The sequence below is a fragment of the Mastigoproctus giganteus genome, chromosome 10 (assembly GCF_048544385.1).
Source record: "Mastigoproctus giganteus isolate SK-2022 chromosome 10, ASM4854438v1, whole genome shotgun sequence".
In the NCBI taxonomy this organism is placed as follows: Eukaryota; Metazoa; Arthropoda; class Arachnida; order Uropygi; family Thelyphonidae; genus Mastigoproctus; species Mastigoproctus giganteus.
The window spans coordinates 171046989-171062458 of NC_143584.1; the positions used below are offsets into that span (position 1 = coordinate 171046989).

The 15470-nt window shown below is 36.6% G+C and overlaps 1 protein-coding gene across 1 annotated transcript in view; it reads left to right on the top strand.

The window, feature by feature from the left end:
- PGAP3 (Per1-like protein PGAP3) overlaps positions 1-15470 on the top strand; it is a 73349-nt gene that overhangs the window by 8740 nt on the left and 49139 nt on the right. The window contains exons 3-4 of the mRNA XM_090382817.1: positions 7896-7958; positions 13365-13426. Of these exons, the coding sequence (XP_090238943.1) occupies positions 7896-7958; positions 13365-13426 (125 nt within the window). The remainder of the gene's footprint in view (positions 1-7895; positions 7959-13364; positions 13427-15470) is intronic.

Sequence of the window (15470 nt, forward strand, 5' to 3'; positions counted from 1 at the left end):
GGCAAAAGTTGCGGCCAATAGCTTTGGCAAGGGACCAGAATGCTCGGCTACCATTAGGGCAAGAAGCAAGTTTTCTACTCTTGGCCTGTTCAAACTCTAGTTTGGACTGATTAATAACTGCTTTACAATTGTTGCGAGCTTTGGTGTAGGTAGAAAATGAAACTGAAGAATTAGAAACAAGCCAATTACGATATGCAACATTCTTCTCTTGAACAGAGTTAGCACATTTATTGGAAAACCAAGGTTTAGATAAAGAACGAGATTTTAAAGTGGAGTGTGGGATAAAGGATTCCATTCCTGCAAGAATTATTTCACTGACACGATCTGAGCAAACGTTGACATCAGAAGTTTTGAAACAGTAATCCGACCAAAGAAAAGAAATCTCGCAGGTCATCCCATTTTGCATTCTTGTAATGCCAAACAACACGAGGTTGAGAATAGCCACGAGATAAAGGCTTCATTGGAGAAGAGACAATCACCAAGTTGTGATCTGAAGTGTCTAAATGACCTCTCACTTCGACCGTGTACTTAGATGGGTTGTTTGTGAGAAACAGGTCAAGCATGTTGGCTGAATGATTAGGATTATCCGGTATTCTTGTAGGTAAATGAACAATCTGTGCAAGGTCATTAGTAATTGCAAAAGCCTCAGCATCTCGACGAGCTGTGTCGGTATGACTAGAAAATGGAAGCCAGCTGGAGTTGTGAACATTGAAATCACCAAGGAAAATTACCTCACTGTTAGGAAAGTTGGACTGGAGAAAGTCAAGTTGCAAAGAGAGGAAGTCAAAGAGCTCCAAGTGATTAGTGGAGTTGGGAGAACGGTAGAGACAACAGATGAATTTGACACAATGAGGTAGAGAGATTTTAAGCCAGAGAAGATCAAAGAGAGTAGATTCCAAATTGCCAAGTCTCTGATAAGGAATATCAGAACGGACATATGCACAAGTACCACCTTTGAGGTGAAAGGAATCATACAGCGAATAATTTGGGCATCTGAGATGAGCAGTTGTTAAATCAACCGATAACTGAGATTTTGTCAGAAAAAGTACATGGGGTTTGGTAGACTGCAAGTGGAAATGGACGTCGTTGAGATCTGAATTGAGACCACGTATATTTGTGAAATGTATTAGGAAGTGCTTGGGAGGTTTAGATCTTTTTGCAGATAAGCTTGCTCTATTAGTTTGAGAATTCATGGTGTATTCGATGGTAAGAAAAAGTGGGTGGGACATGCTGTATGAAGTTTTGAAATATTTGGATATGGCATACACATGGTGAGAATATACAGAGATCCTTGACATAACGTGGCCTCGACAATGCTCCCTGCGTACCCACTACTCAGACTCCCTCCAGTCACTATCTGGCAGAGTAGAGGTAGCAAGATTATACACTAGCTGATCCAGAAGCCTCCTAGAGAGTTACCAATAGGTTTGGTCCTGTGTACTAACTAGCGGCCGGCCTGCGAACACAGTTTTAGAGCTGTACCCTCGAAATAAAATGCAGTTTAATAAAATTTGCTTCTCAAGATTTTGATCAATGTTAACCTTCTAAATAGTGTTAGTAAGTAAGTTTCGATCAAACAGTTCAAAAATTTAAACGGTTTTACTCTAGTGCTGCCATAGATGTTTTCACATAAAATAAAACATCTTTCTTGTTTACAAGGGTACACACGCTGCTTATTTTCTTGTGTATCTCATGTTTCTTGATCTTTAAGTATTGGTAATAGTTGTACAGGATTAATAATAATGGCATTGCTATTTAAACAATGTTCTTAGATTCGCTATTTGGTGGCAACTGACACACATTCATACTTTTATAAGAATTGTATTAATCTACTTTTCTGGCATTCTAACACACACAAACACACACGTTCATAAAAATTGTAGATTACATAAGGTGTATATGAAAAAAAGGCCTTACCCCCACAAACAGTTCTCATAAATACTTTCATATTTATCAAGTTTTTAGCCCTTTTTTACTCCTTTAAAGTGTATTTGATGTGATATAGCTACTATAGTAACTTATAGCAGAGGTACATAAAAATTAGAAGTGTGATGTGTGTTGCAAAACTGAAGTTCCTGTTTCAGTTGAATTGTTGGTTTTCTTTATGTTGAAAAATGCGATATTTTTTTTTTCTTAATAAAAACCTTCAAAATATTTCTGACACATCACTCAATTTTCATAGTGTCACTGTAGCAAAATTTGTGGCTCATATTGAAAAGTATTTTAAAATATTGAATTGTTATAGAGAAATTATATAAACAGAAGCTTTGTAAATAGAGGACTGTCTGTGTAGGTATTGGGAATACATGCATTTTATAAGCATTTCCACAGTTCACAATACACAGTTCTCTCAGAAGTAATTCTGGGCATTCTTTACCCTCTCCCCCAACTGTAGTGAAGTTTTTCTGACTATTCATATTGCAAAGTGAGCATGGCTGTAAAAGTGTTGTGGGTGTTCTATGGTGTGAGATGTGACTGAAAGATCTGGTGACTGAACTAATATTTGGGAAATAAATCTAGCTATGAATATCTCCTTGACCCTCTATACACTGATTCCATTTCTTCTGTAACTTATTCCTCACAATTCTTGTGTAATTGCTAATAGTTCCTGTATCATGTTCTGATCATTTGCTAAGGCATTGCAAATCTGTAACCTTTCAAGGAAGAGCTTTAGCTTGGGGAAAAAAAGCTGCAGAGAGCTAAACCTGGTGATATGGTAGATGGGGAACCATGGTGATGGAGAAGAATTTTCTGCACAAGAATTTTTTTAATGGAAAGTGCAGTGTGCAGAAGTGTTGTCATGATGCAAGTGCTGATTTCATAAAATCTCACTTCCATTTACTCTGAATCATGTTGCACAGGCTCTGTAGTATTCCTGGTTCACTATTTGACCATGTAGGACAAATTCATAATAAATGCAAGTCAAAAAGAAAATAATAAGCATGATCATCATATTTGATTGAGAATTTTTTTTTTTTTTTTTTTTTTTTTTTGCGTTGAAGATGCTTCCATTGAGAAGACCAGATCATAGAATTGTAACATCAATAAAGATGCAAGAACTTGCTGCCCTCTATAGTAGTAGTGTCAGGTGAAGCAAGAAAGCAAGCTTATACAGTAAATCTCCGCTATTCGCGGTCGCTGATTTAATATAAAATGAAATCTAAAAAAATGCGAATGTTAAAGTGCTGTGAACATTTTCCGCCATAAAAAACATGGGCGTGGCTAAAATTATCTTTCCCGGTCAAAACAGCGCTCAGTGGGTGGGGGAGAGGGGTGAAAAAATCGCGAGTGTGGATGTTTCTCGCTAATCCTTGTTCAGTATGTGTTATGCGCTTGTCATGGAAGGTTTCGTCGTTTGCTTTTAATTTATGTGCTTATAAAAGTGAAAAATCTACCATTTTGCAGTGTAAAACAGACTTTTTCGAGTGTGTTAATGGAAGAAAGTGACTTTATTGTGGACAAGTTCTTCCTCACCCGTACAAAAATATGGCTACGAATAACAAGGGAAATGTTAAAAGATCAAAGAAGTTGATGACATTAGCCAATAAAATTGAGTTATTAGACAAAATTTCTAATGGTGAAAGTGTCTCCTTGGTGGCAAAACAATATAAAATCAATGAGTCAATGGTACGATCAATCAAAAAATCGGAAGAAAAAATCCGCCATAGCGTCCGCGAAAACACGCTAATTGCTTCAAAAATTTGCTCTGTAACTCGTGATGTTAAATTAGAAAAAATGGAAAAAGCTTTAAATCTGTGGATAGAAGACCGAACTCAAAATAAAATTCCGTTAAGTTCACTCATCATTCGTGAAAAGGCAAAACTCCTTTATCAACACTTTAGCGAAACTGTTGATAGCACTGGAGGGATAAGTTTTTTAGCTAGCAAAGGCGCTGGTTTGAAATTTCTAATAAATATTACATTTAATATTAAATTGTTTCTTATTTTCATTTCGATGCCATATACTTGCATTTCACTATGTACAATGTTTCCCTCTGGACTTAGAGATTGTCGGCCATGGGCTGCTGCACCAACACGCCAAAGGAAGGGTAATCACACATTTGGGATACACTACGGACCCAACTCTGACTAGACCACAGGAAAAAAGACGTCTTACAGACCACATGAGAACAGTGTGGCAGAATCGATGGAATGACTCCACTAAAGGCGGCATAACTAGAAGCTTCATACCAGGCATTGGACGTGTTTACCCTATTTCCCCGACCTGGTACTCTCCTGGACTTCATACCACTTACCTGCTGACAGGGCATGGCTCCTTCAGGAAGAAGCTACACGATTTTGGAATCTCGGACATAGCGCAGTGTAGATGCGGACAAGAAGAAACTTGGGAGCACCTGCTCTATGAATGTAATATATATGAAGACCTCCGTGGCCTGCTGTTTACCAAACTACACTCCATCCTTAGAAATCAGGAGGACATAGTGCTGCAGGAAGAAGAAAACTATAAGGCTTTCACGCTTTTCGCTCAAAATCTCTTCGCGAGGCAAAGAGCACTCCCACCACCCTGAAACAATGGCGACCCAGATCCGACACCTTTCTGGGCCTGCTTTATCTCCTTTTCCCGGTGGGGGGAACACCCCTGTCTCCCCCTCTCCCTGCAAAACCCACTTTCCCTCTGGTGTGGCATGGGCATGCCCACTGAACATTTGGGGGCCACCTCCTCTATCGGTCCCTTTCTTCCTTTTCTACCCTCCAGCCTTCCTTCTCCCCACCCAAATCTGTCTACCTTCACAGCGCACAGCCCCACATGTCAAAATTGTAACTACACCAAAATTGCTTGCCCGACCCTTTTCGGCCAAAAAATAAAACTCATCCAGCGTACAATCCATTCTCGCTCTTAAGGCAAATTTCTATGACCAAACAAAGCACTAACAGCGATTAAAGCAATTTTTTTTTTTTTTTTTTTATAGGTCCTAGCCATTGAAATCTGAGGAAAGTAGGTGGCAGGACCTGCCAGAGTACTGATTCCTTATTGGTAACACCTGGCTAGCCTCCACGTGGTGTGGTATGGGCAACGTCGGGTCCCATCAGGGGCCCGATGGCCAATAAGCCAGATGAACAATGGGCACAACAGACTACACTATACACGATCCACACACTTTAAATCTCTGGCTTGACAGGGTACTGTCACTCGATACAGAGAACACCGCGGAGATGGGAGAAATCCCAGGAGCCGCTAGACCCTCAACATACCAAATACCAAATATGTACATAGTCATATTATGAAGATACATATAATACATACATAGACAAAATTTTAGACTAGTTTTTCTTATATATTTCATACTTTGGAACGGAACCCCTTTATTACTATGGGAGCCATAACTCAGTATTCGCAGCATTTCTCAGGGACGTAACCCCCGCAGATAGCGGGGGTTTAGCATCAGCCAAAACACACACACTCCCTCCAAGAATTTATTTAGTTCTTCCTTGAATTTACTCAAACCATCCACTTTCATAACAACAGATGGAAGTCTTTCCAACAATCAACCACCCACAGGCTGAAGGCAAACTTCAGCACGCCTATCCTGCAACCATCCTTCCTCAACATGAATTTATGCCACCTGTTGTGTAGTCTCAGCAAGCGGAAGAATGCCATTAACATTTAGCTTACTCAATCTATTTAAGGCTTTAAACACCTCTCAGATCTCCCTGCAGGTGCCTAGTCTCGAGACTGCAATTTGCAGAACTGAAGCTCTTTCTAGGTAAGAGCACCCTTTTGTTCTCTGCACTCATTCCAGCAGATCTGCATACTTCCTAAAGTGAGGCCTCCAGACCTGTATACAGTACTTAAGATGCAGCCTAACCATGGTCTTATACAAAGGGATAATCACCTCCTTATAGGCGCCTCCGTAGCCAGGTGGGAAGGAGCAGCAGTGCGTAGCACACACTTCTTGATTAGACTGGGGTTCGAGCCCGTCACCACCAAATACGGAGGATACGGAAAGGTCAGGGAATGACCACCGCATATCCCGGAGCAATATGGCCTTAGTTGCTAATGCTCCTAAAAACCAAATAACAAACAAACAACCTCCTTATACCCTGCTAACAAATTTTCTGTATATCATTGACAAAATCACAAGCTGTCATCCTGGCAGCATGTCTGCACTGCTCAAAGAATTTCATGTCTGACTGTACAGTTACCCCAGGTCTTTCTCATTTTCTGCTATCCTGAGTGTAGTATCACACAGTTCATAAGTTACTCTGGGGTTTCTGCTACCCATATATTCAGTACCTTGTATTTGTTAATATTAAACTTCAACTATCATTTCTGAGCCCATCGACCCAATTTTCCTAGATCTTGTTGCAGTAGTTCACCCTGATGACTGTCATTAACCACCTTGCGAACATATGTATCATCTGCAAACTTTGACATTAAGCTTTATATACCTTCATCAGTATCATTAATAAATATTGAAAATAACAAAATAGCAAGGCTTGGGCAATTCCATACAACATGCCAGTTGTGAGCTTAACCTGTCAAGACCAACAGTGTGTAACACTGGTGGCAGGTTAACAGGTTAATAAGCCTTGACAGATTACATCATCATCTGAGGATGAAACCATAGAAGTTACAACCTGTACAGAAGTCATTGTTCAACAACAAAACCGAAAGGATGAAATTTTATTGGTAAATTTCTCCATGATGCTGCCATCTATTGCAGCATGCACATTTTTTGATTGATGAATAAAACTTGAAGATATCACTTGGAAGTGGTTTCAGATTTGTATCACGTACCCTATGCAGGCAGTGATGTTCTAGTTTTGTAAAGGAGGTTTGGTCATCATGTATATTCGATATCCCCGTATATTGGATAAAAATGCTATGTGATGCTTGACATTACTTTCACAACTTCTTTAGCTAGTGGGTCCACTTTTTGACTGTGGAATAATCAGTGTTCCTGTGCTGTCACATATACCACTTTCACTTGGCAGTGAGAAATGGTGGTCTTTTAAGTAGCTACATAAGAAGTTTGTTCATGCATACAGATTTTCCCTTGGAATAATGGTTGAAATTTTCCTAGGCATTACATTGATTGTATGCTAATTTTTAAGAATTAAATTTATTTCTAGCTGTTTTGCAGCAAGGCTTTATACAGAAATTTAAATAGGGAGGGGTATCCTGTTATATTAAAAAAAAAAAATTCTATGTGAGTGAAAACAATGAACATGGACTAAAGCTATTAAGTGATCTTATTATCCATAATGAAAATGAAATGCTCTAAACAAAGATATTGATATTCATTTTTACTAAAAGTTAATTAATTTAAATGTACAATAATCAGTAAAAACTCTGAGCAAGCAACCAGTTGCAGTGAATTTCATTTTTTCCAAATTATTGAAATTGGCTACACAGACCTCTGCAAAGCAAACACCTCTCTGTAGTATACATTTTCTTCTGACCCAGTGGTGTCTGCTTTAGAGAGGTTTACTATATATCAATTTTTTTTTAAAAAACATCCCTCACTGTTCATACATCCACATCATATTCAACAGCCATTTTGAAATACATTCTTCATTTTGCAATCAATCATTGATTTTCAGTTTATCTTGCAATGTCAAAACATTGCTTTTTTTTTTTTGCACACAGATCATGTTATAACAATAACAGCCCATGGAATCTTTCTCTCTGGAATAATCACATGTGGTTGTACTATAGTGCAGGCTTAAATGTGTCTTCAGGGTCAAGGATGCCTGTTGCTGGGCAGCCTAATGATGTCATGTACATGGTTGACAGAAGCATGAAAAATAGAGGCTCATTATATTTTTACTTAGATAACCATTTCTTACTTTATGTATTCCGAAGGTTAGTGTATGATTACTCAGTTTAAAGTTATATTTATGTTAATTATTTATTCTCTTTTCTGTTTATAGCTCTCTATAAATGCATGGCTGTGGTCAACTGTATTTCATAGTAGAGATACACCTTTTACAGAGGTAAGGAAAATTATCCCAATTTTTCATCTGGATATTTTTGAAAGTTATTTGAGTCCTTTCAGATCTTGCATGTTACATTCTTAAAGATAACCATGAGTTGGAGGATAAAGTCTGATTGGAAAAGAGAGGTTAAATTTCCTAGCTTGTAAGGTACTTTTATATAAAATATATTCATATTGACTGATCATTAATTTTTCCAGGTGTACACTGAATAGGAACATGAACAGCAACTGATTATAGAGTTTGAATATTTGTAAAAGTAATTAAGAATACCCACTGAAACAGCTTTGTGTTGGGAACACCCCTAGCTGGGGTTTCACGTATGGCATCTCTTCTACTGCCACATAGTATGCTCTCTCTATATAAAGGAAGACACTTTCACTATAGCCTTCACTAGACTGTTCCAGTTGAAGAAATGGTTCATCATTGTAGCTAGATTAGCAGAGAAAAGTATCTTCGACACAGTTGCCTTCATCTACTGTTCCCATATAGTCATGCCTCATGTATCAAGAGTAGTCTGCCATAGAAGAATGACCAGCCAGAAGTCCCATGCAGGCCAACCACACTTTATTGACTAGAAGGACAAGATGAGGATACAACATGGGAGTGGCACAACTACATTTCATGCATTAGACACTAGCTCAGGTGGGCTAGTACAGCTGATAGCCCATCCAAATATCCCCCTTCTTATGGTCCAAAGCAAGCATTATACTCACCTGACAAGCTGGCTGTCAGGTGAGTATAATGGTTTGGAGCATGTTTGTATCAGAGACCCCCTAACACCTATTGATCAGCGCCTCATTGAAAAATGATCAACCTCATTGAAACAGGTGCACGGTCATTTCCGACCATGTGCACCTGTTTATGGTGACATTAACCAAGGCTTCTTTAAACAAGACAACATTCTATATCATAAGGTTGGGAGGGTGTTAGACTGGTTCAACAAGTATTCCAGTAAGTTCTCCATCATCCCAGTGCTGGCCAGGCTTCCAATTGAATATATGTGGATTTACATGGAACAGGCTGTTTGGCACCTAAATCCAGTACCATCATAGTACTGGATCTAGGTGCCAAATACCTGTGGGCATTCTCCATCTCGTGGAGTCCGTATGCTATGACATATCCAAGCCATGCTGCATGCTAAAGGTGGCACAACTGTTCCCAATTGAAAGCCAACTCTGGATATTTTCTATATAGTCAGAGCTCCTTGAAATTCCCATCCTTTAATAATGTGTTTACCCTTCAGCATGCATGTAATTTTTTCTAATGAAAATGATTGTATGAAAACAAAGTATCTCAATATTTTACACGCTTATGGTGTGGCCATTTATGAGTACTTCTATTTTGTTTTTGTGTTTTTTCCTGGTCAGCAATAGTATATGGACCTTAAAAATAGAACATCATTTTCTTCATTGTTAATAGATATATTTGAAGCCTTTGAAAATTTTCTGCAAGTAGATATTTCTTGTTGAAATTTTTGTCCTGGTAAGCAGTGCGTAAAATATACAATTGGAGGTAAACTTTGTATTGCTGTCATAGTCTCAAGAATCAAATAAGGTATTAATCCTATTCTTTTTTGATGATTTGCGGAGATCGATACTTTATTTCTCTAATGAACTGCAACATCTGGTTACAAGAATCATCTAAAAACTCACAAATAGCAGTCAAAATGCAAATCTATAGTAAACAGTATCTCACCCATAGGCCATTTCTGAATGTAGCAGTATAGCAAAAAAATCATCTTGTAATCTATTTTATTTTACACTGACATCAACTTCCTTTGCTTTACAGAGTCATGTCTTTTCTACTTGCAAAAATACAACTTGCTGATTCAGCATGCAGTGATAGAATTTAGAAGCTTGGTGAGAGTGTTATTTTCTACCTAAATAAATTTCATATGGTACAGTCTCAATTAAGTGATTCAAAAATTGAGTCAATTCATTTATTTAACCCATCATTGTAAGTTGAGGTGAAAGTTCTACTTTGGGGATTTAAAAAAAAAAAAAAAAACATTTCACTTTAACTTTAAAAGCAACTATCAGCATCCAATAATTTCTTTCTTGAAGAAAGAAAAAAATCCTTATCTTACAGCCCTCTCTGAAAGGCAGGGATGTTTTCTGTTTTGAGTTTAAATTTTCTGGTAAAACAAATAGGGGAGACAGCTTGAGCTGTGTCCCCTTCTTGAATATTGCAAAAGAACCCATCCTTGCATCCATCTACAGAAAAGCCACTGATACAGGTACTGTATTAAACTTAATTCAGTTATCATGCTGAATAGCTGATTTTAAAGTTTAATAGATTACATTAATCACCATAATCTGCAGCCCCTAGGACATGCTGTGACCTCAAACACCACCACCACATTGCAGAACTATCATATCCACTTTACTTTATCCATGACATTAATAGAGCTAGTAAGAGGTAAGAGACCATTCCAGAACTTTCCTCCCTCCATAAGTAAAATAGTGCTTTCTTATTTATGTAAAAAATTAAATTAGGTTTATGTGAAAAATTAAAAAGGGTCACTTAGACATTGGAGAATGAATTAAAAACATGGGAGCATCCCCAGTGAGGTTCTTCCTTCCACTAGAAAAGCTTAACTATAAATTATTTCCTCACCCAAACAGTTTCCATATCAGGTGTATTCTGTATCATGCCACCTATGAGTGCCACCAGTTATACATTGAACAGGCTAAGAGAAAACATGTGTATACCAGAAAGGGCAATATGAGGCTCAGTAATGTGAAATTCTCTGCAATAGGTGAAAAATATTTCTCTGACACAAATAACCGTAATAGTTTATTTTACTTTACACTGACTATTTTATTTCTATTTTTTTTTTTTTTTTTTTTTTACATTCTATTTTATTTTACGCTGACATCAACTTCCTTTGCCTTACAGAGTCATGTCTTTTCTACTCACAAAAATCTAGTGTAGCGTAGTCACAATAGACTAGAGCAGGGATTCCCAAACTTTTTAGACATGCGAAGCTCCACATCAGAAAGAAAAAACATTCCGGATCCTTAATAAAAAAAAAATACACTAAAAATAGAAACAGTCAGTCACTAGCACCAAACCTTTGCATATGTAACACACACATTGACAGTCCAAGGTCACACAGAAAAGGCCAAATTTATTTTTTACTTTTATGCACAGTGTATTCCAATTCAATCTTGCAGTTTTAGGAAAAAAATATTAACATTTTAAAATTTTCTTGGTGCCTTTGGGCTCTGTGGAGCATAGTTTGAAAAATCCTGGACTAGAGCGTAACCAACAGCAAATTTATAGATCCATGAATGCATTCATTCATTACACATTCTAATCATCACAACTAGTTCAGGCACCTCCGTAGCCAGGTGGGCAGGAGCAGCAGTGCGTAGCACACGCTTCTTGATTAGACTGGGGTTCGAGCCCGTGACCACCAAATATGGAGGATGCAGAAAGGTCAGGGAATGACCACTGCATATCCCCGGAGCAATATGGCCTTAGTTGCTAATGCTCCTAAAAACCAAATAACAACTAGTTCAACAGAAAAATAGGAGGGATTACCATTTACATCTCCCAATAAATCTTAAAAAAGAATTTACTTCATGGGTTACATTCACATGAATGTGATTTAGAAACTTAAAAACTTAGGTATATTGTGCAAAATAATATATTTTATTTTTATATACTAATGAGAAATATGTGATTATGATTGTTTTTTCAGACATGGAAGATCTAATCAATGTGTAATTTATGATAAACAGAACTTCTATTTATCACACACAGATATTCTGTGTGTGGTACAAATAACCGTCCCTTAAAATAATGAATTGTGACTGCTATTTGGATTCACGAGAGACAGAAACTAAGCACACCTATAGAAACAATGCATGCAGCATTTCGAGAAAGAATTGATTTGTGAATTTCCTTCCAGAATAACTCTTCACAGATGGAAAAAGAAACTCTCTGCAGTGGGATCAAAGATAAACACAGAACTGGAAGACCTTCAAATAATGGATAGCAGTTTGTCTCCTCTTAAATCCAAGGATAATCCTCATTTCAATGAAAGAGTTGAAACACAAACTGCTACTTGTAATGATATGGGCTAACATTAGTAGCATGCATATTATTGGTCCTTATCTTTTGAGGGTGCAGTGAAACAAAAATATCTACAAATGTTAGAAGCATAACTAATTCCTAAATTGCAGAATCTCTGGATATTGAATGAAGGTTTGTTCCAACAAGATAGAGCCTCACCACTATTCCTTGCAGGTTTATGAAAATGAAATGAGATATTTCCTGATTCATCATTATCCTACGTTCCGTTATAAGAATCAATTTTGAACGCCTTTGTGATATTTTTCTAAAACACATTTCTGGAGTTCACTACCAGAAAACAATAAAAACAATTTGCACTTTCAGGTTTATTGGGCTTTTCTGTTAGCGCAATGTATTATAAACGGGTATTGCATTTGCAATAATCTCGATAACTGGAATTCTGTGGGTTTTTACGTTATGGTATAATGGTGAAATAAATTTTCAGAATCTTCTCTTCGTTCCTTTTTTTTTTTTTTCTTTGTAAACTTATTACTCCATGCGAATTGTGTTAGTTCCAATCTCCTTGCGCATATCGTGTTAGTTGCAATTTGTGCGTGCCATTAAAAAATACTTATGCATGCTATCATGAAATTTATAAAGAAAAGAGAAGAGATTATCTTGGAAACAAATCCCTCTTGAAGCATTTCTGAAGAAGACGACTCCTTGTGCAACAAACGAACAACGAGTGTGCATTTAGTCGACGATGATGAATAAACGTTCTTTAACATTTGTAAGTCATAAATGATTTCTTTAAATTATAATTTGCTTGATTTTACAGGCTGTGTTTTCATTTATTTGGATAAATTAATGATTGTTTAAACAAACTAATTAGCGAACTAATTTCATTGTTGAGAACGTAACCCCTGGTTTTAACATTGTCTGTGGGAAAGAAATTCCCTCTTTATGAGTGCACACTAGGAACTGATTAACTCGTAAAGTCGGGAACTACCTGTACTTTCATTACCATAAGTACAGAACACTGGAGCAACATTTACTTAGGCACAATATTAGTTGGGATATGAATTGAATGTACACATGTCAGATGGTTGCTACATGTATTCTGATTTAGATGTCAGTGGCAGAGTTATACATGCAAGATAAGCAGAACTGTACTTATGGAAATATCCTTTTAATAGAATAAGAATTTGCAAATTAATTTCTTATTTTTAAAAGTAAAGTTTCATATGTTATGAATAAACTATTAGTTTGCTATTTCAGTAAGTTAAAGAAAACAGATATTTCTGATTAATTTGCAGTCATTATATTTTAAATAACTTTCATAATAATGAAAATATAAATTAATTGTAATTTTTCTTATTTCAGAAACTCGACTACTACTGTGCATTTTCTTTAATTCTTTATTCATTTTATTCTTTATTTATTAGGTAAGCATATATATATTTTATTTTTTTCCAGCAATAACTATTGTTTGAATGTATATTACTTGGCTGATAGTATTATCATCATAGCGCATGTTTTCTTTTATAAACAATAATTAATACAGGCAGTCTTCATATTTACAACACAGTTGATCCCTTAAAATAGTGTCTTAAGCTGAAGTGTTCTGATATTTTCTCATAACAACATAAAAATTTGAGTTGTTTTACCATCTAAGTTCCGGACAGTTTTATTGTATTCAAACAAAAATTAAATATAAATGTAACTTCTTCAAAACTAGCTTAATCTTTTTACGCTTTATAAGATGTAATAATGTAATAAATCTATTTCTCTGTAAAATTGTTCATTGTACTCGTTCGAGTCATTAGGCCTATAACACACTCCTACTCGTTATTTTTGCTTTCGCAGTGCTTATGTCACACCAAACTGACTCAACAGTGCACTGTTCATCTATATCAACTGGATGCACTTCTTTTAATTTTATGTTTTTCTTAATTAACAGCATGACGCCTCGTCCCTTCCTATCCTTTCTGTACAAATTTACTCCCCAAATTCCAATTCTGCATTCCTAATATCAGTGTGACACCAAGTCTTTGATGTCTTGACCAACACTTCAAATGTATTTACTATACTTCTAGCATTGGTATACATGCAAGCATACATACACCTATTCCTAGTTACCCTGACACATCCCATATACCCACCTGTTTCATGATGACTGCCATCAGTCCCTGAAACCCTCAGCACCCATTGCTCCGGGTCGCTATTTATTCTAATAGAAGTTGTGCAAGAATCACCTTCACCTCTGCGTGCGCTACTTTTAACCTTTTAGTCTGTGAATCCCCCCAAGCTAGCAGTTTAAGATGAGTTCATCCCATATGAGTTTATGCATATGCAGTGTACAAGTGGACCTTTTCTTCCAAGGACTTTTTCCCACTCTAGAAACAACTGAAATCTGCCAAAACATTCAATACCTATAAGTTCATATATTAGTAATTTGTGATTTGAATTTAATTTTATCAGGATTTTGTCAGAATGGAAGCTTAAAAGAACCAAGAGTCTTCATATTAGACTTTTGTAGGAAACATTTGGTTTGAATGGTGTGAATGTGAAGAGTCCATTATTTAAGATGAGTTTATCCCATGTGAGTTTATGCATATGCAGTGTACAAGTTAGAAATTTGATCAAGTTCAGCTGCTGTTATTGTTATTATTATTAGCTGTATGGCACAAGGAAGCCTGAGGCTTATGCTGCATCAGCCAAAAATAAATATCTGAGTTACCCTGAGGGGGGAGAGAGAGAGAGAGAGAGAGAGAGAGAGAGAGAGAGAGAGAGAGAGAGAGAGAATCAGAAGTAAATAAAAGAAAATCACCAAGAAAGAGAACCTGGGGGTTCATCTGTGGAAAGTTTGCTAGTAACTTAGTATTACAAAAATTGTGGCAAATTCTGCCAAAACATTCAATACCTACAAGTTCATATATTAATAATTTGTGATTTGAATTTAATTTTATCAGGATTTTGGCAGAATTGGTTAAGAGGCAGTGGGAAGAGAAATGTATGTGGATGCTGCATTCATTGCTGGAATAGTTCTTGTAAAATCTGACTAGGTGTTAATAAGCTCTAGTATTCAACATTATGGTTGATCCATATTTTACAGTATTGCTGCTAATATAACAATAGTTACCATATGATTCAAGTTGGATTAAATAGCCTATGTTATTGGTATCCTGAATGCTGTATTTAAAGGTATCTTTATAATTTTTGAATTGTGTTCTAAGTTTATTGTATATTGAGAAGAAAATTGAAATAACACTTGTAACAGAGCTGACAGTGCCTGCCTGGCAACCCAAAGGTCGTGGGTTCGAATCCCGCCTCAGGCTTGGATCAGAGTAAAATGCAAAAACTTTGGGAGGTGCATTATGGCCACAGAAGCCGATGTGCCAACAACTAACAAAAAAAAAAAAAAAAATTGTAACAGAAAAAATATTTAAGTTGACAGGCTAACTGAATGTTGTATGGAATGACAATTTT